The sequence below is a fragment of the Jaculus jaculus genome, chromosome 9 (genome assembly GCF_020740685.1).
Source record: "Jaculus jaculus isolate mJacJac1 chromosome 9, mJacJac1.mat.Y.cur, whole genome shotgun sequence".
NCBI lineage: Eukaryota > Metazoa > Chordata > Mammalia > Rodentia > Dipodidae > Jaculus > Jaculus jaculus.
In genome coordinates, this window is record NC_059110.1 from 81,598,062 (window position 1) to 81,622,462 (window position 24,401).

Sequence of the window (24,401 nt, forward strand, 5' to 3'; positions counted from 1 at the left end):
CATGAGGCCACCCTGAGACTACAAAAGTGAATTCTAAGTCAGCCTTGGCTAGAATAAGACCCTACCTTGGGGGGGGGGGGGTGAGGAGCTACAAAGAACTCTTGAGATTTTTGTTGTAAAATTCTTTTTTTTTTTTTTTTTTAATTTTAATTGAGAGAGAGAGAAAGAAAGAAAGGAGAAGGAAAAAGAGTGGTGGGATTAAAGGCATGTGTCACCACGCCCAGCCCAGATTATTTTTTTTAAATTTTTACTAGCATAGTACTCTTTATGTAACCAGGGTTTTTGTTGTTGGTTGTTTTTCAAGGTAGGGTCTCACTCTAGCTCAGGTGACCTGGAATTCACTCTGTATTCTCAGGGTGGCCTCGAACTCCTGACAATCCTACTTCTGCCTACCAAATGCTGGGATTAAAGGCATGTACCACCACACCCGGCTACACAGTACTCTTTAAACAAATCTAAGCACCCATATTTCATCAGATTTAAGGAAACAACCAAGGCTGGAGAGATGGCTTAGCAGTTAAGGTGTTTGCCTCAGAAGCCTAAAGACTCATGTTTAACTCTTCAGATCCCAGATAAGACAGATGCACAAAGCGATGCACGTGTGCAAGATCACATGTGTGCACAAGGTAGCACACTCTGGAATTTAAGGATTATTACCTTTGGCTGGGTATGGTGGCATATGCCTTTAATCCCAGCATTTGGGAGGCAGAGGCACGAGGATCACCGTGAGTTTGAAATAAGTAAACAGAAACTTTCCTAATGATCCATGTAAACAAGTGGAATTTGAAACCAGATAACCAATCTAAAACTCATGCTTTTCCACAAAACCACACTGCCTCAGGAAACAGTTTACACAGAAAGACTAGGAAAATAAGCTGGAAATGAGACCTGTGTAGCACTTGAAGGTATTATACAGCAAAGGACTATGGGATCTAGGTTCCATTCTATCTGAAAAGGTGGTGGGATGGGACTCAAGTTAGTTTTCCCTTTCTCTCAGCAAAAGCAGTGGCATGGCTGCTTTTCTTTTTCAAAACTATATGTAAAACTTATTATTTTATGCAAGTCACTAACAGATACCCCTCCATAACAAAAACTCTCAATCACAGTGGCTTATCCTTGGTCTACAAAAATCACATGCTCCTCCAGCAATGGAGACTATAGACAACAGAATGTAGGGCATCTGAAAAGTATCATGCTAGAAATTACTAGTAAAGTAGTACCCTCTATCTCTTACCATGCATGGTCCTGATGCATTCAAAGCCCTGAAAATCCCATAGTTTAATGGTCATATCTGCAGAACAAGAAGCCAGAAGCTTGCCACTGTGGTCAAAGGAAATGTCCTGTACAGAGTCCGTATGCCCCTTAAGAGTTCGTTCAAAATCTCCAGTCTCATAATCCCACACCTGTCAAGTGAATAGAAACAGTTAACATGAATCTATAACTTGTATTTCATATTTACACCCACTAGGTCACTCAGGCATCTTATTCACCCATTAATTGAACAAGTAACAAATAATACTCTATCCTAGAAATATCAAACCTGGGGCAGGGGAGATGGCTTAGTGCTTAAGGTGCTTGCCTACTAAGCCTAAGGATGTATGTTTGACTCTCCAGGTCCCACATAAGCCAGATGCACAAAGTGACAAGTGTACAAGGTGGCATGTGTCTGGAGTGCAATTTTAGTGGCTGGAGGCCCTGGAGCACCAATTCATTCTCTCTCTCTCTCTCTTATATGTTAAAAAGCCTGTCAGACTTGCCTTAAAAAAAAAAAAAAACAAAAACAAAAAACCAAACCTTAAAAAAAAAGAAATATGGACTGGAGAGATGGCTTAGTGGTTAAGTGCTTGCCTGTGAAGCCTAAGGACCCCGGTTCGAGGCTTGATTCCCTAGGACCCATGTTAGCCAGATGTACAAGGGGGTGCACGCATCTGGCGTTCATTTTCAATGGCTGGAAGCCCTGGCACACCCATTCTCCCTTCCTCCCTCCCTCTCTGCCTCTTTCTCTGTCTGTCGCTCTCAAATAAATAAATAAAAATAAACAAAAAAATTTTTTTAAAAAAAGAAATCATATCTGGCATTATTCCTATAAGGAAAAATGGATGCAATTATTAAAATAGACGTCTAGTAATTAAATATCTGCCACATCCTTGATTATGCTTGAGATATAACAAAACACAATCCCTTCCCAGTCTGACAGGACACAATAGATTTAAATAAAGAAATTTAAGTGTAAAAATATGGAAAGGAGTTATGACAAGTATTTGTGTGTGAAAAATAGTGCCATCTTGTACACTTGGGTCACTTTGTGCATCTGGCTTATGTGAGACCTGGAGAGTTGAACATACATCCTTAGGCTTAGTAGGCAAGCACCTTAACCACTAAGCTATCTCCCCTGCCCCAGATTTGATATTTCTGGGACTGGAGAGATGGCTTAGGCACTTGTCTGTGAAGCTCAAGGACCCATGTTCAACTCCCCAGATCCCACACAAGCCAGACACACAAAGATGAGGCAAGTGCAAGGTCACACATTCCCACTAAGTGGCACAAGCATATGGAGTTCGATTCCAATGGCTGAGGCCCTCATGTGCCAATTTGTTCCCCCCTCTATAAAAAAAAAAAAAAAAAAATTGGCAGAGGTAGGAGAATCACTGTGAGTTTGAAGCCACCCTGAGATTACATAGTAAATTCCAGGTCAGTCTGAGCTACAGTGACACCCTACCTTGAAAAACCAAAATAAATAAATAAAAATAAATAACAAAAAAAAAAAAAAGTAAGTTCATGGCCACACTGAGACTACAGAGTGAATTCCAGGTCAGTCTGAACTACAGTGAGACCCTACCTTGAAAAAACAAAAAAGTAAGTACTCAATTCAACCAAAGCAGTAGCTCAGAGCTTGAATTTTATAAAAGGACACATTTTTTTCCCCCAGAACTCGGATGTTGAGGTAGGAGGATCCTCATCGATTCAAGGCAAGCCTGGGGCTCCAAAACAAGATCCTGTCTCAAAAAAAAGGAAACATTTTTTTTTAATTGGTTTTGAAGCTGGGTGTGGTGGTGGTACACACTTTTTAATCCTAGTACTAGGAAGGCAGAGGTAAGAGGATAGCAGTGAGTTTGGGGCAACCCTACCTCCAAAAACAAAACAAACATTTTAAGACAATTTTTTGTGGGAAGGGGGAGTTTGGGATCTCTGAAAACACTTTTTTTTGGGGGGGGAGGGGTTCAAGGTAGGGTCTCGCTCTATCTCAGGCTGACCTGGAATGCACTATGTAGTCTCAGGGTGGCCTCAAATTCACAGCGATCCTCTTACTTCTGCCTTCCAAGCGCTGGGATTAAAGGTGTGGGCACCACGCTTGGCTGACAATTTTTTGTTGTTGTTGTTCGTTTTTATTTATTTATTTGTGACAGAGAGACGGAGAGAGAGAGAGAGGGAGAGGGAGGGAGGCAGGCAGGCAGTCAGATAGAGAGAGAGAAAGAATGGGTGCACCAGGACTTCCAGCCACTGCAAACGAACTCCAGACACCTGAGCCCCCTTGTGCATTTGGCTAATGTGGGTTCTGGGAAATCGAGCCTCAAACTGGGGTCCTTAGTCTTCACAGGCAAGTGCTTAACCGCTAAGCCATCACTCCAGCCAGACAATATTTTTAAAAAATTGTTTATTTGCAAGCAGAGAAAGAGAGAGAGAAATAGAGGGAGGGAGGGAGAGAGGGAGGGAGGGAGAGAAGAGACAGAGAGAGAATGGGCATGCCAGGGCCTATAGCCACTGCAAATGAACTCCAGACTCATGTGCCACCTTGTGCATCTGGCTTACATGGGTCCTGAGGAATTAAACCTAGGTCCTCTGGCTTCGTAGGCAAACACCTTAACTGCTAAGCCATCTCTACAGCCCCAATTATTTACTTATTTATTTATTGGTGGGTTTTTTTGTTCTTATTTGAGAGGGACAGGCAGAGAGAGAGAGAGGGAGAGAGAGAGAGAGAGAGGGAGGGAGGGAGGGAGGGAGGGAGAGAAAGAGAGAGAGAATATGAATGAATCAGGGCCTCCAGCTACGGCAAACTCCAGATGGTACACCACCTTTACCATCTAGCCTCAAACCAAGATCCTTAGGCTTCACAGGCAAGCACCTATTTATTGTTTTTTTGAGGTAGGATCTCACTCTAGCCTAAGGTGATTCACTATGCAGCCTCAGAGTGGCCTAGAATTTACAGCAATCCTCCTACCTCTGCCACCCCAACATTGGGATTAAAGGTATGTGCCACAACGTCCCACAAAAACACAAATTTTATGGACTGGATAGATGGTCAGCAGATAACTGTACTTCCTGCATAAACATGAGCACTTGAGGGAGCTGGAGACTGCCGAATAGAAATCTTCCAAACCCAGGCGGGAGAGATGGCAGTTAAGGTGCTTGCCTGGGAAGCCTAAGAACTCCTTTGAATCTCCAGGTCCCACATAAACCAGACGCACAGTGACATATGCATATGATGTTGCACATGTGCATAAGGGGGCACACATGTCTGGAGTTCACTTGCAGCAGCTGAAGGCCCGGACACAGCCAATTCTCTCTTTCCCCCTCTCAAATAAATAACAAAAAAATAATATTAAGTCTCCCAAACCAATGTAAACAAGCTAAGACTGGCCATGCACCCTAGTCCTATGGAGACCATAGACTGAAGGCTCACAAACAAGCTCTGGAATCAGTAAGATTCTGATGCAAGAATAGGCAAGTGAGTGATGGCAGGAGAAAGATGTTCTCCAGCCACTGTAGGCAAACATACAAGGTGCCACAACCAAGCGCACAGGACCAGTACATCATCAGTACATACCCCAGGAACACCGCACTACGTACTCCACACCTACTATTTACAAGCAAAAAGAAAATAAAATGAAAGATAACTTCTAAAAGAGAAACTATAAGCTGTCATTGGGTGTCTAATCTCTGAGGAAGTGCCTGTTTATTTTTTTCATTTTCTGACAATGGGCAGTTAAGGTGCTTGTCTGCAAAGCTTAACAATCCGAGTTTGATTCACTAGTACTCTAAAGGCAGATGCACAAAGTGGCACATGCATCCGGAGTGCCTTTGCAGTGGCTAGAGGCCCTAGCACACCCATTCATTCATTCATACTCTCTCCATGCTTAGAAATAAATTTAAAAAAACTATTTTTAAAAGAAATAAAAATATGGGGCTAGAGATATGCCTCAGCAGTAAAAGGAGCTTGCTTGGAAAGCCTGATGGCCCAAGTTCTATTCCCCAATATCCATGGTAAAGCCAGATGCACAAAGTAGCACATGTATGTGGACTTCCTCTTGAAGGGATAAAAGCCCTGGTGCACCCATACTCTCTCCCTCTCCAACAAGTATTAAAAAAAATGAAAATAGGTATCTTTAAAATGAATTGGTCTAAAGGACAACCACAAACATCTCAAAATTTTACATGATATAATTAAAACTGTCATGAGATCAAGTGTGATGTACTATAATCCCAACATTTCAGGCCATCCTGGCTACAAAAACAAGGAGCTAGAGAGATTGCTTAGTGCTCAAGGCACCTGCCTAAAAAGCCAAAGGACCCATGATCGATTACCCAGGACCCAAATAAGCCAGAGGCACAAACTGGCACATGTGTCTGGAGTTCATTCGCAAGGTCTAGCTAGAGGCCCTGGTATGCCTATTCCCTCTAGCTCTCTTTTCTATGTGTCTCTGTATCCCTCCCTCCCTTCCTCTCTCTCTTTGCAAATAAATATTTTTTAAAAGTGCCAGGTCAGCATTATGATGTATAACTTTGATCCTAGTTCTCATAAGGCACAGGTAGGATTGTTGTGAGTCTGAGACCAGTTTGGGAGTAGAGAGTGCGTGCCAGGTCAGCCTGAGCTAGATAGAGTGAGTCTTGTCTCTTGGGAAAATGGGGGAGTGGGAGCGGTGCAGGACAGGATATACTATAGCATGGTCCTGGTTTTCTATTTACTTTTTATTTGAGAGATGCAGGGCGAGAGAATGAATGGGTACACCAGGACCTCTAGCCACTACAAACGAACTCCAGACACATGTGCCACCTTGTGAATATGTCTTACATGGGTACTGGGGAATCAAACCTGGATCCTTAGGCTTTGCAAGCAAGTGACTTAACCGCTAAGCCATCTCTCCAAGCCAACTTTTTAAAAATTTATATTTTATTTATTTGAGAGCAGAGAAAGAAAAAGAGACAGAGACAGAGGATGATGGGTGCACCAGGGCCTCCTGCCAATCAATGCATATGAATTCCAGATGCATGTGCCACCCTGTGCATCTGTGGGCACTAGGTAATTGAACCCATGCCATCAGGTTTTACAAGCAAGCGCTTTCATCACTGAACCATCTCCTAGCCCCTTAAATATTATAGTTTTTCTTCTTTTCTTTTTTGTTGTTGTTGAGAGAGAGAGCACACGAGATCCTTTTGGGAAACAAACTACAGATGCATGTGCCACTTTGTGCAATTGGCTTTATGTGGGACCTGAAGAATTGAACCTGGGTGGAAAAGCTTTGCAAGCAAGTGCCCTGTCACCACTGAGCAATCTCCCCAAAAATCTTAAGACAAACAATCTTACAACATTTTAACTTAATTTGAGGGAGAGAAAGAAGCAGATAGAGAATGGGCGTACTGGGGCTGCTAGTCACTGGCAAAGGACTCCAGATACATACACCACCTTGCACATCTGGTTTACATGGGTACTGGGGAATGAATCAAACCTGGGTTCTTAGGTTTTCCTAGCAAGCACTGCTGAGCCATCTCTCTCCAGCCTCACACACCCCCCACCCCCCAGATAGGGTTTCACTCTAGCTCAGGCTGACCTGGAATTCACTATGTAGTCTCAGGTTGACCTTGAACTCACAGTGATCCTCCTATCTCTGCCTCCTGCGTGCTAGGATTAAAGGCCTGTGCCACCACGACTTGCTTTTTTTTTTTTAATTTAGAGAGATTTATTAGATTAAGAGAAAGAAAGAAGAGAGATTATGAAGAGCTCCTGCCCATGAAAAGGAAGGAGACAGTAAAGCCCAACATACTTTTTCTTTTCTTTTTGTTGTTCCGAGGTCCAGTCTCCCTCTAGCCCAGGCTGACCTGGAATTCACTATGTATTCTCAGGGTGGCCTTGAACTGACCATGATCCTTCTACCTCTGCCTCCCAAGTGCTGGGATTAGAGGTGTGTGCCCCAACGCCTTTTAACCTATCTCAACTTGTCTACAATCAAATTAAGACATACAGTCAGGATATAAATGAAGAGCCAGAGCTCTTGACTATACTATAAAGGTTCTGTATATGATATAAACAAAATGATCAGTTTAAAATCACAAAAATGGGGCTGGAGAAATGGCAAAGTGGTTAAGGCCCTTGACTGCAAAACTAAAGACCCAGGCTCAATGCCCCAGTACCCATACAAAGCCAGATGCACAAGACAGAGCATGCATCTGCAGTTCATTTGCAGTGGTGGAGGCCCTGATGTGTCCATTTTCTCTCCCTCTATCTGCCTCTTTCTCTGTCTCAAATAAACAAATAAAATTTGAAAATAATGAAAAATACCTTAGCAAGGTATCTCTAAAATAAACCCAATCAAAAAGGAAATAAAACCACAACTGCTTTCACCATCTACATACAAGCAAATAATAAGATCTGAGCTGGGCATGGTGGTGCATGCCTTTAACCCTAGCACTCAGGGGGCAGAGGTAGGAGGATCGCTGTGAGTTTGAGGCCACCCTGAGACTCCATAGTGAATTCCAGGTCAGCCTGGACTGGAGTGAAACCCTACCTCCAAAAACAAAACAAAACAAACAAACAAAAAAAAAACACAAAAAACAAAACAGAACAAAAAGATCTATAAGTGATTGCACTGATATATTATGGTTTCAAGCCAGATTACCCAGCACTCGCAAGGCAGAGGTAGGAGGATTAAAATCATGAGTTTCAGGACACCTTGAGATGATATACAGGGGAAAGGAGGGAGAGAAAAGGTGGCAGAAAGAGAGAATGGGTATACCAGGACTTCTAGCCACTGCAAACCAACTCCAGACACATGTACCACCTTGTGCATGTGGCTTACTCCTGGGGAAATCAAACCTGGGTCCTTTGGCTTTGAAGGCAAATGCCTAATCTGTTAATCCATCTCTCCAGCCCAATCTTTTGTTGTTGTAGTTGTTGACTTTTCAAGGTAAGGTCTCATTCTAGCCTAGGCCAACCTGGATAGTCTCAGGGTAGCCTTGAACTCATGGTGATCCTCCTACCTCTGCCTCCTGAGTGCTGGGATTAAAGGCGTGGGCTACCACGCCCAGCCAGCCCAATCTTACCCTTGGTTTTTTAAACTTTTTTTTTTTTTTTTGAGGCAAGCCCAACAAATTGGCCTTTTTGTTTTTGATGTGGGGGTCAGGAGGATTGGTGTGCTAGGGCTCCAGCCACTGCAATTGTACTACACACACATGTGCTTCCTTGTCTATATGTGTGACCTTGCTTGCTGGCATCACCTTGTGCATCTGGCTTACATGGGACCTAGGAGAGTCAGAACATGAGCCCTTAGCCTTTGCAGGCAAGTGCCTAAAATGCCAAGCCATCTCTCCAGCCCTTACCCTTGTTTTACAAAGGCTTTTTTGTTTTTGTTTTTTGTTTGGGTTTTTTTTTTTTTTTTTTTTGAAGTAGGATTTCGCTCTAGCTCAGACTGACGTGGAATTCACTACGAAATCTCAGGGTGGCCTCAAAGTCATGTTGTTCCTCCTACTTCTCCCTCCAGAGCAATGGGTTTAAAGGCGTGCACCACCAAGTCTGGCTGTTTGTTTTATTTTCTAGGTAGGGTCTCACTCTAGTCCAAGCAGACCTAAAATTCACACTGTAGTCCCTGGCCAGCCTTGATCTCAGTGATCCTTCTACTCTATAAATGCTAGGACTAAAGGTATGTGCCACCATGACTGGCTAAAGCTTTTTTTTTTTTTTTTTAATGTAAATAATGATTTTATTTATTTGAGAGTGAGTATAGGCACTCCAGGGCCAAATGCCACCACATATTAACTGCAGACTTACAAGCCACTGCAACTTTGGGCATCTGGTTTTATGTGAGTACTGGGAATCAAGCCTAGGCCATTAGGCTTTTCAAGCAAGTGCCTTCAACTGCCATCTCCCCAGCCCCATTTTACCTTTTAAAATACGGCTTATAGGGCTAGAGAGATGGCTTAGTGGTTAAGGCACTGGCCTGCAAAGCCGAAGGACCCAGGTTCAATTCCCCAGGACCCACATAAGCCAGATGCACAAGGTAGTACATGCATCTGGAGTTTGTTTGCAGCAGCTGGAGGCCCTGGCATGCCCATTTTCTTCCCTCCCCCCAAATAAATAAAATATTTTTAAAAATAAATAAAATACAGTTTATAAAAGAGTCATTTTAACCAGGCATGGTGGCTCATGCCTCTAATACCAGCACTCAGGAGGCAGAGGTAGGAGGATCAGTGAGTTCAAGGTCACAATGAGACTACATAGTGAGTTCCAGGTCAGCCTGGGCTAGAGAGAGACTGTACCTCAAAAGGAGAAAAAAAAAAAAAAAATCATATGAAAATGTCATTTTATTGTGTCGTACAACAATATTTAACTTTGTTCCACAATCTTTTGCAGAATGAATCAACCCAAACTACTAGGTCTATAAACTAATTTCTGTCTATCCAAAAATAAGAAATACACTTTATCATTCTCCAAGAACAAACATTATTTAAGGGCTGGGGAGAAGGCTCAGAGGTTACAGGTGCTTGCCTGCAAAGCCTAATTGCCCAGATTCAATTCTCCAGTACCCATGTAAAGCCAGATACATAAAGTGGCATGTGTCTAGATTATACATGCAGTGGCACAGATGTCTGGAGCTCATGTGTAGTAAGAAAACGTCCTAGTGTGCCTATTTTTTCTATTTCTCAAATAAAGGTTTTTTTTTTAATTATATATATATATAATTTATTTGAGAGAGAAAGAGGCAGAAAGAGACAGAGAGAATGGGCATGCCAGGGCTTCCAGCCACTGCAAAAGAACTCCAGATGCATGTGCTCCCTTGTGCATATGGCTTATGTGGGTCCTGGAGAATCAAACAAGGATCCAATAAAAGTTTTTTATTTAAAAAAAAAAAGTAGGTTCCTAAAATAAGTAAAGATTGATCTACCATATGACCCAGCTATAGCACTCATAGGCATATATCCTAAGGACTCATCACATTTCCTTAGAAGTACGTGCTCAACCATGTTTATTGCTGCTCAGTTTATAATAGCTGGGAAATGGAACCAGCCTAGATGTCCCTCAACTGCTGAGTGGATAATGAAGATGTGGCACATTTATACAATGGAACTCTACTTAGCAGTAAAGAAAAATGAAGTTGTGGAATTTGCAGAAAAATGGATGGATCTGGAAAGGCTTATACTAAGTGAGGTAACCCAGGCCCAGAAAGCCAAACGCCATATGTTCTCCCTCATATGTGGATCCTAGCTACAGATGACTGGGTTTCTGCGTGAGAAGGAAAATACTTAGTAGCAGAGGCCAGTAAGTTAAAAAGGAGATATAAAGGGAAGAGAAAGGAAGGGAGGAGGGTACTTAATAGGTTGGTATTCATGTAAGTACAATGATTGAGATGGGGAGGTAATATGATGGAGAATGGAATTTCAAAGGGGAAAGCGTGGGGAGAAGAGGGAGGGTATTACCATGGGATATTTTTTATAATCATGGAAAATGTTAATAAAAATTGTAAAAAGAAAAATAAATAAATTAAATTAAAATTGAAAAAAAAAAGTTTGGTTTGGTTCTTCTTGGCCGTTTATCTCTCCTGATCCCTGAACCTTCAGGTCCCTGGCTCTGGCAGGCTAAGCCCAGCTGGGTTAGAATCAGGGAAGGGGACCATTACTCCTGTATGGGCTCTCTATCCCTTCCTGCCTGCCACATGGCAGGAGAGCTCTACACTTCCTTCTCTTAATATAATGGCTTCTCTAAATCTTTCCCCCGGCCCCCAAAAAAGTTTTTTTCAAGCACAAGATAACTTACTACCCAACAATAAATTAGTAGCAGTAGATTTTCTCAGATCTATATAAGTTAATTTATTGGTAGTGTACGGCCCAGTCAGTATAATCTTTTGTTTTTTTTTTGTTTTGTTTTTTTTTTTTAGTTTGTCTGTATTTATTTATTTATGAGAGAGAGAAGAGGGAGAGAGAGAATGGGCACACCAGGGTCTCTAGCCAATGCAAATGAACTCTACATGCATGTGCCACTTTGTGCATCTGGCTTACGTGGGTACTTAGGCTTTGCTGAGACATCTTTCCATCCCTTATGATGAGGTTTTATTCCAATTCTTTCCTTAATGTTTAGAACAAAATATCAAAGTTTCCAAAAGCCCCTTGTGCCCCTTTGCTTAGGTCCTTACTTTTAAAATCTTTTGTATTTCTTTCACTTAATTAACAATGTATCTGCTTTAAACAAAAACTTGCCTTAATTGTAGCATCCTCTGAAGCAGATACCATAACACTGAACACAGGATGGAAAATTACTCGAGTCACTGGACTCCTATGACCACTCAATGCGTATTTTTCTGGTGGACGGGGAATCCATTCTTTTGGGTCTCGTTTCTGACCAAGAGGACCACCCGACGTAAATTCTTCTTTTGCTTCATTTAGTTTTGATTCTAATTCCATAACCTTGAGAAGGAACATGCAAATTAAATAAGACAAAGCAACACATATATTTAGCTAGCTCATATTTTCATTTTTTGTATTTATTTTTTGTTTGGCAGGGGCTCACTTTAGCCGAGGCTGGCCTCAAACTCATGGTGATCCTCCTACCAAAGCTTCCTTGAGTATTGGGATTAAAGGCGTGTGGCACCAAGCCTGGTCCTTTATTTATTTTTATTTTTTAGGGTCTTGCTGTAGCCCAGGCTGGCCTGGAATTCACTATGTAATTCAGGTTGTCCTTGAACTCACCATAATCTGCCTACCTCTGCTGGGATTAAAGGCATGAGCCACCATGCCCTGCTGATTTTTTTGAGGCTGAGTTTCATCATGCATTCCAGCCTAAACTATTTAACTCAAAGAAAAGTTTCAATTTGCATTTGGTAATAAAAATCTTCTATCTATTACTAATGAAAAGAAATGAGGCCACCTTTGCCCAATTCCTTGTCTACATACATCCTCAGTGTATGTGCTCCAAGATACTGGCCACATGGTAATGTACACTGAACTCTGTTAAGGAGCTATCATGCTAGCTCAGATATAATACTGCTACTCATCTATTCTAACTTGGCCTAGGAAGAAAATGTATTTATAAATATAATGGGATGTTGCCTTCACCTTACAGATAAAAAAACAAAAGGTCAGGAATGAAAAGACTTAAGAGCACATTTTAGTACTTTCCCCTCAGCATCCATTAGTTCAACATGTCTTTCCCTTTGAAGGGCACAAATGAACTCCACAAGTCAAGTACTTCAAGCTGTGAATCACATGTACTAGCAATGACCTAAGTTTTTCTAAAGCAAAGGGAATGCATTTTTATCTGTGTTTTCAAGGCTATGTGGGGGTTACTTTGTTTTGTTTTTGTTTTTGGTTTGGCTGTTTTTTGTTTTTGGAGGTAGGGTCTCACTCTAACCCGGGCTGACCTAGATTTTACTATGTAGTCTTAGGCTGGCCTCAAACTCATAGCGACCCTCCTACTTCTCTCAGGTGCTGGAAGTAAAAGCATGCACCATCACGCCCAATTCAAGGTGAGTTATGATTAAAAGTTTACAAAAAGACTGAATGCAGGCTGGAGAGATGGGTTACTGGTTAAGGCGCTTGCCTGCAAAGCCAAAAGACCCAGGTTCAATTCTCCACGTAATCCACGTAAGCCAGATGCACCAGGTGGCACATGCTTCAGGAGTTCATTTGCAGTGGTTAGAGGCCCTGGTTTACACCCATTCTCTATCTGTCCTCCTCTTCTCTCAAAGAAATAAATAGAGATAATTTTTTTCATTATTAAAAAAAAGACTGAATACAACTCACTTTAAAACTGACTTACCTTCTTTTGTAATCTAATAACAGATGTCCATTTTTTTTCCAAAAGGCCAGCATACTTTTTATCTAATTCTTCATTCTAAATGGAAAAAGATAAGAAGCGTTTAAAAACTGCTTAACCACAAAAAGTCAAGCTATAGAAACCACTGTAAGCTTAAACACGAGGGAAAACCTAATTACAGAAAAAAGACACAAAAATCAAGATCAATGTTAAGTAAACACATAACAACAAATGAATAGCCAAGTTTACTCAACTTTAGTAAACTATAATAACTATATAAGAATAAGTATAAAAAACCAAGCATACCATATCTAATTCAGCTTCCTTTTTAAAAACCGAATATGCTTCTTCATAACCATTTGAACGAAGATAATCTGCTATAGCTCGATTTCTGAAAAAAACAAATTCAAATGACTTGTAAAAATAACTTCATTTTTACTTTATTTATTTGCCAAGAGAGAAAATATGAACAGCCATGCCAGGGCTTCTAGCCACTGCAAACGATCTCCACATGGATGTGCCCTTCTGTGTATCTGGCTTTACGACGTTACTGGGGAACAGAACCAGGGTCCTTAGGCTTTGCAGGCAGAGCCATAACCGCTAAGCCATCTTTCCATCCCTCATTTCTATATTACTTATTTTATTGACAACTTCCATAATTACAAACAATAAACCATGATAATTCTCTCCCCCACCTCACTTTCCCTTTCACAGCTCCATTCTCCATCATATCCCCTCCCCCTCTCAGTCTCTCTTATTTTGATGTCATCATCTTTTCCTACTATTATGATGGTTTTGTGTAGGCAGTAGTACCAGGCATTGAAAGGTCATGGATATCTAGGCCATTTTGTGTCTGGAAGAGCACAATGCAAGAAGTCCTACCATTCGTTTAGCTCTTACATTCTTTCCACTACCTCTTCCACAATGGATCTCATTTCTGTTTGTTTTTTTAATTTATTTGAACTAGAGAGAGAAAGAGGCAGAGAGAATGGATGTACTTTAGAGCCTCCAGCTACTGCAAAAGAACTCCAGATGAATGTGCCACCTTGGGCATCTGGCTTATGTGGGTGGGTCCTGGGGAATCAAACCTACATCCTTTGGCTTTGCAAGCAAGTGCTTTAACTGCTAAGCCATCTCTCAAGTTCCCTCATTTCTACTTTGAAAAAAACACTTTAAAATCTCCTAAGGCTTGGGCTGGACAGATGGCTTAGCGGTTAAGCGCTTGCCTGTGAAACCTAAGGACCCCGGTTTGAGGCTCGGTTCCCCAGGTCCCACGTTAGCCAGATGTACAAGGGGGCGCACGCGTCTGGAGTTCGTTTGCAGAGGCTGGAAGCCCTGGCATGCCCATTCTCTCTCTCTCCCTCCCTCTGTCTTTTTGTGTCTGTCGCTCTCAAATAAATAAATAAATAATTTTTAAAAAAAATCTCCTAAGGCTGAAGCCGGGCATGGTGGCACACGCCTTTAATCCCAGCAGTTAAGGTACTAGCTTGCAAAGCCAAGGGAGCCAGATTCGATTCCCCAAGACCCATGTAAGCCAGATGCACAAATTGGCACATGTGTCTGGAGTTTGACTGAAGTAGCTAAAGGCCCTGGTACATCCATTCTCTCTCTCTACCTGACTCTTTCTCACAAGTAAAAGTTTTTCTTTTAAAAAGTTATCAAGCTGCCAGGCATGATGGCACATGCCTTTTATCCCAGCACTAGGGAGGCAGAGGTAGGAGGATCGCTGTGAGTTCGAGGCCACCCTGAGACTCCATAGTGAATTCCAGGTCAGGCTGGGCCAGAGACCCTACTTCAAAAAACTAAAAAAAATAAAAATAAAAAAAATTTTAAAAATCTCCTAAGGCTGTAGAAACCTTTTTTAAATTTTTTTTTTTAAAAAAAGGAGACATAAAGGGAAGAGAAAGGAAGGGAGGAGGGTACTTAATAGGTTGATATTGTATATATGTAAGTACAATGATTGAGATGGGGAGGTAATATGATGGAGAATGGAATTTCAAAGGGGAAAGTGTGGGGAGGAGGGAATTACCATGGGATTTTTTTTTTATAATCATGGAAAATGTTAATAAAAATTAAAAAAAAAAAAAGAAATACTGTAAAGGTTATTTAATATAAGTATGCTGGTATCTAGTGTTGCATCTTATTTTTATACTGTTGGAAGAAGTTGTATACGTAGCAGTGACCTGGGTAGCACTGTTGATATTTTTGTATACTTTTCTAATTTCAACACCATTTAAATTATTTTAAATGACTTATGGGGTCTACAGTAAATGGTAATTAACTTGTCAATTCAGAAAAAAAAATTTTTGGGTTTATTTTTATTGATTTATGTATTTCAGAGTAACGGGGGGGGGGGAGAGGCAGGCAGGCAGAGAGTGAGAGAGAGAATGGGCGCTCTAGGGCTTTCAGCCACTACAAACGAACTCCAGATGCATGCGCCCCCTTGTGCATCTGGCCAACGTGGGTCCTGGAGAATCAAGCCTCGAACCGGGGTCCTTAGGCTTCACAGGCAAGCGCTTAACTGCTAAGCCATCTCTCCAGACCTGAAAATACCTTTTAAAAAATATTTTTTTTATTTCTTTATTTACAAGAGAGTCAAAGAGATAGAGAAAGAATGAGCATGTCAGAGCATCTACAGCCACTGCAAACAAACTCGAGACCTTGTGCATCTGGTTTTATGTGTGTCATATGAATATAGGGCCCATCATTAAGCACATTCACTCGTAAAATACTGTTATTGGTACAGCAAAATGACCTTTTTTTTTGGTTTTTTGAGGCAGGGTCTCGCTCTGGCTCAGGCTGACCTGGAATTCACTATGCAGTCTCAAGGTGGCCTTAAAATCTCTGCAACCCTCCTACCTCTGCTGAGATTAAAGGTGTGCCCAACCATGCCCAGCTGACTTTATCTTTTTTTACAATTTATTTATTTATTTATTTGAGAGAGGGATACACAAATAGGGAGAGAGAGAGAGATTGTGTGTCTGAATGTGTGAATGGGCACAACAGGGCCTCCAGCCACTGTAAACAAACTCCAGATGCATGTGCCCCCTTGTGCATCTGGCTTATGTGGTTTCTGGGGATTCAAACCAAGGTCCTTTGGCTTCGCAGGCAAGCGCCTTAACCGCTAGGCCATCTCTCCAGCCCCAGAGAAATGACTTTAAAGCTTACATAGAACAACAACTGTAAGGCTAGAGAGATGGCTTAGCGGTTAAAGTGCTTGCCTGTGAAGCCTAAGGATTCATGTTCAGCTTTCCAGATTCCATGTTAGCCAGATGCAGAAAGGTGAGGCAAGTGCAAGGTAGCACAAGTTGGTGCAAGTATCTGGAGTATGACTGCAGTAGCTTGAGACCCTGGCATACCAATTCTCTCTCTCAGATGTGGTAACAAACGCTTTTAATCCCAGCACTCGAGAGGTAGGAAAATCGCCTAAAGTTCAAGGCCACCCTGAGACTACATAGTGAATTCCAGGTCAGCCTGTGCTATAGTGAGACCCCTACCTTGAAAAAAGCAAAATAAAATAAAATAAAATAAAATAAAATAAAATAAAATAAAATAAAATAAAAATTCTTCTACACAAGCAAGAAAGGTAGGCAGAAGCAGGAGGATTAGAAATTTAAGATCCTCAGCTATGTAAGTAGTGAATAGCCTGGGTTTTGTGATTCAAAAGTTAACCCCCAATAGAGGCATAGTACATTTTTAATTGTATCACTCAGGAAGAAGAGGTAGTAGTATCACTGATGAATTCAAGGTAAACTTGGGACTACAGAGTACTTGCAGGTTAGCATGTACTAGAGAGAGATTCTACTTCAAAAAGCACCCACCAGAAAAAATTAGGGGTGAGAATGTAGCATCATGGTAAAGCGTCTTAACTAGTATGCATAGGGCCTGGGGTCTAATACCCAGTACTGATAAAACAGGATATTATTTTTTTTTAATTTTTAATTTATTTATTTGAGAGCGACAGACACAGAGAGAAAGACAGGTAGAGGGAGAGAGAGAGAATGGGCGCGCCAGGGCTTCCAGCCTCTGCAAACGAACTCCAGATGCGTGCGCCCCCTTGTGCATCTGGCTAATGTGGGACCTGGGGAACCGAGCCTCGAACCGGGGTCCTTAGGCTTCACAGGCAAGCGCTTAACCGCTAAGCCATCTCTCCAGCCCAAAACAGGATATTATTATAAAGCTTTAAAAAAATTTTTTTTTTCATTTTTCAAGGAAGGGTCTCACTCTAGCCCAGGCTGACCTGGAATTCACTTTGGAGTCTCAGGGTGGCCTCAAACTCATGGCGATCCTCCTACCTCTGCCTCCCAAGGTCTGGGCCCGGCTAAAATATTTTTTCATGTGTTTGTGTTATGATGGCTCCTGAGAACACAAGTCTAAACCCTAACACAAGGTTTCTAAGATGTTTTGAGTTCAATAAGGAAGAGGCCACTTGGCAAATGTAGATGACGACTCAGGAGAAAAGCAATTCAATCCCTTCCTCTTATAATCTATGAACATCACTCCATATGGCATAACCATTATAAATAAAAGTTCTAGCCGGGCGTGGTGGAGCACGCCTTTAATCCCAGCACTTGGGAGGCAGAGGAAGGAGGATCTCCGAGAGTTCGAGGCCACCCTGAGATTACATAGTGAATTCCAGGTCAGCCTGAGCCAGAGTGAGACCCTACCTCGAAAACCACCCCCCAAAATAAATAAATAAATAAATAAATAAAAATAAAGTAAATATAAGTTCTAGCATAATAACACTTTAAGAAGAGAAACATGAACATTCATGAAATCATGTGAGGGATTTCTGAAGCATGACTAAAGGAAATAAGGAAAGGATACAGCTTTCACTGCATGACAACTATTTGAAACTTTAATTTTTTGTTGTTTTTTTTTTTTTGAGGTAGGTTTCACTAGCACAGACTATCCTGGAATTCACTATTTAGTCTCAGGGTACCCTCAAACTCACAGCAGTCCTTCTACCTTTGTTTCTTGTTTATTTACTTGAGAGCAACAGACAGAGACACAAAGAGAGAGAATGGGCGTGCCAGGGCCTCCAGCCACTGCAAACGAACTCCAGACACATGTGCCCCCTTGTGCATCTGGCTACCGTGGGTCCTGGAGAATCGAGCCTTGAACAGGTGTCCTTAGGCTTCACAGGAAAGCGCTTAACTGCTAAGCCATCTTTCCAGCCCAGTCCTTCTACCTTTGTATCCCAAGAGCTGGAATTAAAGGTGTGCACTACCACACCTGATTTCCAACATTTTAGAGGATGGTTGTCTTTTTAGAAATCAGTAGTTTAAAAAAAAAAGAAGGACCTGAATGGAAAAGAAAGGCAACACATATATAAAATTTGATTTAAAGCAAGTTTAGGGACTGGAGAGATGGCTTAGCAGTTACAGCACTTGCCTGCAAAGCCATGTTCAATTTTCCAGATTTCCACATAAGCTAAACACACACAGGTGTGGCAAGTGTAAGGTTGCACATGCCCACTAGATGGCACAAGTGTCTGGGGTTGACTGCAATGGCTGAGGCCCTGGCACACCATTTATCTCTCTTCTCCTCTCTCTATAAAATAAAGTTTAAAAACAATTTTTCAAAATAAAAGTCAAGTAAGTCTAAAAGCAAAAAGCCTCAAGAACTAGATAACTTGCTGGGCAAAGCACAGGCCTATAATCCCAGCACTCATGGAAAACTTTAATAAGAACTAGAAACAAGCAAAATATGCCAATATGATTATTCAGAACAAAAAATAAAACTGAATACTGTTATCCTTTAAGTGGTGAGACATGCACATAATCCCCACAATTGGGAGGCAGAGGCAAGGGCACTGTTAATTTGAGGTCACTCTGAATTACACAGTAAATCCTAAAACTATAGTAATACTATACCATACCATACCATATCATACCATACCATGGTACAGTAAAACTGTCTCAATAAAACCAAGGTGGGCAAACAAAATTCCCAAAACAAACAAAGAATAACAAACACAACAACAAAATTCAGTACAAAATAGACTTTCAGTAGCCAGGTTTTGGGGAATGTACCTATTTAAAAAAAAAATCTGGGGTTGGTGGGATGGCTTAGTAGTTAAGGCATTTGCCTGCAAAGCCAAAGGACCTATGTTCTTTTCTCCAGGACCCACATTAGCCAGAAGCACAAGGGGGAGCATGTGTCTGGAGTTCATTTGCAGTGGCTGGAGGCCCTGGCATGCCCATCCTCTCTCTCTCCCTGTCAAATAAATAAAAATAAAACTTTTTTTTAGAGATCTCAGCACTCAGGAGGTAGAGGCAGGAGGATCAGAAATTTGAGGCCAGCCTGGGCTATATGAGACCCTCTAAAAACCAAATTCCAGGCTAGAGATGGCACAGTAGTTAAGGCACTTGCCAGCAAAGCCATATGTGCCAGGTTTGATTCCTCAGTACCCATGTCAAGCTAGATGCAAAAAGTGGCACATGCACCTGCAGTTTACTTGCAGCAGCTAGAGGACCTCCCTCCTTCCGTCCCTCTATCTTTGCAAATAGATAAGTAAAAATACATTTTTTTTTTGTTTTTGTTTTTGTTTTTTGAGGTAGGGTCTCACCCTAGCCCAGGCTGACCTGGAATTCATTATGGAGTCTCAGGGTGGCCTTGAACTCACGGCAATCCTCCTACCTCTGCCTCCCAAATGCTGGGATTAAAAGGCGTGCACCACCACACCCAGCTAAAAATACATTTTAAGAACCAAATACAACCCACAACCACTTATTTTGTGGGTGACTCAACAATAGATAGTACAATTTCTAAATACATAAGAGGAAGCCAAGAGTAACAAACTTTAAAAACTAAACTCTAGGGCTGGAATGATGTCTTAGCAGTTGAGATGTTTGCCTGCAAAGCCTCAGGACCCATGTTCAACTCCCCAGGTCCCACATAAGCACAAGGTGACAAAGATGTGCAAGGCTGCACATGTGACAAGGTGGCATATGGGTCTGGAGTTTGATTACAGTGGCTGGAGGCCCTAGCATGCCAATTCTGACTTCTCATTTAAAAAAAAAACAAACACTAAATTATACAGCTGGGCATGGTTGTCCATGCCTTTAATTCCAGCCTACAAAGCCTAAAAATCTGAATTCAATTCCCCAGTAACCACATAAAGCACAGATGCACATAGTGGCACATGCATCTGGAGTCCATTTGCAGTGGCTGGAGGCCAGTGATATGAGGCCCTGGCACACCAATATGATCATTCTCACTATCTCTCTCTCTCTGCTTGGAAATAAGTAAACATATTTTTAAAAACTAAAACGGGGCTGGAAAGATGGCTTATTAGTTGAGGCATATGCCCGTGAAGACTAAGAACCCATGTTCAACTCTCCAGATCCCACATAAGATAGACATGGAAGGTGACACAAGCATGCAAGGTCACATATGTGCACAAGGTGGCACATGGGTCTGGAGTTCAACTGCAGTTACTGGAGGCCCTGGTGCACCAAAATTCTCTCTCTCTAAAAAAATAAAAATAAACCTAAATTTTAAATCTTAAGAAAAAAGGAGCTGGGTGTGTATGGTGGTGCACGTCTTTAATCCCAGCACTCAGGAGGCAGAGGTAGGAGGATCACCATGAGTTGGAGGCCACCCTGAGACCACAGAGTGAATTCCAGGTCAGCCTGAGCTAAAGTGAGACCCTACCTCAGAAAAAAAACAAAACAAAACAACAACAAAGGATATCTGTGGAAATTTGAAAGTGCATATCTGAATATCTGAAATAGACATATCTGAAAATATCTGAAAAGACACATACAAAGCTAGTCACTCCAAGGACTAGAAATAAATGCATGTATGTATGTATGTATATATTTTTGGTTTTTCGAGGTCGGGTCTCACTCTGGCCCTGGCTGACCTGGAATTCACTATGTAGTCTAGTTTCAGGGTAGCCTCGAACTCACAGCAATCCTCCTACCTCTGCCTCCTGAGTGCTGGGATCAAAGGCATGTGCTAGCTACCACAGCCGGCAAAATGCTTATATTTAAACATATTACTTTAAAATTTTTTTTAATTATTTATTAGAGAGGGGGAGAGGGGCCAGGTAGACAGAGCATGGGTGCACCAGGGCCTTTAACTTTTGCAAACAAACTTCAAATGCATGTGCCACCTTGTCCATCTGGTTTACATAGTTTCCGGCGAATTGAACCCAGGTCCCTACGCTTTGCAGGCAAGTGCCCTTAACCACTTAGCCAACCCTCCTGCCCCCAGATTACTTATTTTCTTTCTTTCTTCTTCTTTTCTTTGAAGTAGGGTTTCACCATAGCCTAGGGTAACCTAGAAATCACTATGTAGTCTCTGGCTGGCCTCGAAATCACAGCAATCCTCCCACCTCTGCCTCCTGCTTGAGTGCTGGGATTAAGAGTGTGTGCCACCACACCTAGACAGATTACTTTTCATAATGACATTCTGTCTAAGGAATATTAAAATGAAAATTTTGACTGTTGTAAGACACAGAACTACAGCTTCATTAATCTTCAATTTATCCATAAAACAAAAATTTCAGCATGGCATGGTGGCTCACGCCTTTAATCCGAACACTTGGGAGGCACAGGTAGGATGACTACCCTGTGTTTGAGACCACCTGAGACTCCATAGTGAATTCCAGGTCAGCCTGGGCTACAGTGAGACCCTACCCTTAAAAAAAAAATTTTTTAAAAAGTTACAAAGATTAACTGAGGTATCAAAATTTGCCATATTTCCAGTAAGTATATGGTTTATTCCTACCACAATTAATATACATTCATATTATTTTCAAAAACTAGGAAACTAAGATGACAGTGGTACAGCAAACCTTTAATTCTAACACTCAGGAGATAGAGGTAAGAGGATCACTGTGAATTTGAGGCCACTCTGAGACTACATAGTGAATTCCAGGACAGGTTGGGCAAGAGGAAAATCCTATTTCAAAAGAATAATAATTCAATAATCAATGTTTTCAACCTCTAACAATTTACATTAAAAAAAAAAACCAACTGGGGAACAGAGGCTAAAGAAATGGTTCACACAACAATGAAAGCTTGAGACCTGAGTTCAATTCCCCAACACCCACATAAACAGCTGTGCATGGCCATATATTTCTGAAACCTCAGTCATTAGGGGAGACGAGACCAGAGAATAATATCTGGGGTTCTTGAAAATGGTAAACTTCAGAGTGATTGAGATTCTGCCTCAAGCAAGATTTACTCAAACACATACATATATCTTCCAGCATATACTATACATACAAAATAATATGGGAGTGGAAAAAAAGGCATTTATATCATTACTAAGAACTAGAAAAATCAACCCAATACTTACAAATCTCTCTAGAGATTTAGTCATTGGATAAAACCAGGGGGCTGGAGAGATTGCTTAGTGGTTAAGGCACTTGCCTGTGAAGCCTAAGAACTAATGTTTGAGTCTCCAGGTCCCATGTAAGCCAGACACACAGTGATGCAAGTGCCCAATGTCTCATATGTGCACAAGGGGCACATGTCTGAAGTTCAATTTCAGTGGCTGAAGGCCCTAGTGTGCCAACCACCACACCCAATAGATTTTACTTTTCTACAACATGGACTCTAGATTTAAAAAGGGGGGGGGGGCTGGAGAAATGGCTTAGTGGCTAAGGTATTTGCCTGCTAAGCAAAGGACCCAGGTTCGATTCCCCAGGAGCCATGTAAGCCAGATGCACAAGGGAGCGCACACATCTGGAGTTCATTTGTTGTGGGTAGAGGCCCTGGCATGCCCATTCTCTCTCTCTCTCTCTCAAATAAAATAAAATAAAATAAAAATAAAATAAAATAAAATGATAAAGTAGGGGGCTAGAGAGATAGCTTAGTAGTTAAGGTGCTTGCCTGCAAAGCCTAAGGACCCAGGTTTGATTTCCTCAGGACCCACATAAGCCAAAAGCAAAAGGTCATACATGCATTCATTTGCAGTGGCTAGAGGCCCTGGTGCACCCATTCTCTATCTGTCTCTCTCTCTCAAATAAATAAGTAAATAAATACATAAGAAAGATATTTTTCAATAAAGATAAGCTAGAACCAGGTGTGGTGGCACATGCCTTTAATCCCAGCACTTTGGAGAATTACCCTGAGTTCAAGGTCACCCTGAGACAATTCCAGGTCAGCCTGGACTAGAGTGAGACACTACCTTGGGGGTGGGGGGGAACATAAGCTAGGAATACAGAGACTGCTTAGTGGTTAAAGGCACTTGATTGCAAAGCGTGCAGACCTCAGTCTGATTCTCCTAGTATCCACATAACATTTGCAGCATAAGGAAGTCCTGTTACACCATATTCATTCTATTTATTCATCCATTCTTTTAGTCATTCTCTATCTCAAATAACTAAATACATTTTTGGAATTAAGTTAAAATAAAATGGGCTGAAGAGATGGCTTAGCGGTTAAGGCACATGCCTGGGAAGCTTAAGGACCCAGGTTTGATTCTCCAGGTCCCACGTAACCCAGGTGCACATGATGGTGCATGCATCTGGAGGTCTGCAGTTCATTTGCAGTGGCTGGAGGCCCTGGTGGGCCCATTCTCCAACCCCACCCTCCCAAATAAGTAAATAAATAAATTTTTTTTTTAAAAAAGCCGGGCATGGTAGCACATGCCTTTAATCCCAGCACTTGGGAGGCAGAGGTAGGTGGGTCACCATAAGTTCGAGGCCACCCTGAGAGTACATAGTTAGTACCAGGTCAGCCTGGACTAGAGTGAGACCCTACCTCGAAAAACCAATACTTTTATGCTGGACATGGTGATGCACTCCTTTAATCCCAACACTCGGGAGGCAGAGATAGGAGGATTGCTGTGAATTCAAGGCCACCTTGAAACTACATAGTGAATTCCAGGTTAGCCTGGGCTAGAGGGAGACCCTACCTCAAAAAACCAGAAACTTTTAATCTTAGAATAGAGCTCCCAAAGCTGTGTTTTAACTTTCTGCCTCCACATTCCTGATGCTGAAGTTACAAACAAGAATTTACCACCAGGGCTGGAGGATGTCTGCAAAGCCAACAGACCCAGGTTCGATTCCCCAGGACTCACGTAAACCAGATGCACAAGGGGGCGCACGTGTCTGGAGTTTGGTTGCAGTGGCCAGAGTCCTGGCATGCCCATTCTCTCTCTTTCCCTCAGTCAAATAAATAAAAATAAAAAACATTTTCAAAATGTGAACTTACAGTTCATCTCGTTGTCGCTGGGACAGCACCATTTTGGCTGTAATGTGAAGCTTATTTGATATATGTCCTTCAGGAAATCAAAAGCTTTGAGATCCTTGGATATATATAATTAAATATGCCACTATGTGGCTTCCACACAGGCAAAAATGATTCTTTTGAAAGTGATTCCAACCAGTAGCCAGGAAATATTCAACAAGTACAGTTCATTC

At 41.7% G+C, this 24,401-nt stretch overlaps 1 protein-coding gene across 1 annotated transcript in view; it reads right to left on the minus strand.

The window, feature by feature from the left end:
• Pafah1b1 (platelet activating factor acetylhydrolase 1b regulatory subunit 1) overlaps positions 1–24,401 on the minus strand; it is a 99,526-nt gene that overhangs the window by 24,611 nt on the left and 50,514 nt on the right. Inside the window, exons 2-6 of the mRNA XM_045158122.1 lie at positions 24,193–24,401; positions 13,325–13,409; positions 13,022–13,096; positions 11,464–11,670; positions 1,235–1,403 (exon numbers count right to left, since the gene is read on the minus strand). The exon at positions 24,193–24,401 is cut by the window's right edge and continues 3 nt beyond it. Of these exons, the coding sequence (XP_045014057.1) occupies positions 1,235–1,403; positions 11,464–11,670; positions 13,022–13,096; positions 13,325–13,409; positions 24,193–24,224 (568 nt within the window). The 5' untranslated portion in view covers positions 24,225–24,401. The remainder of the gene's footprint in view (positions 1–1,234; positions 1,404–11,463; positions 11,671–13,021; positions 13,097–13,324; positions 13,410–24,192) is intronic.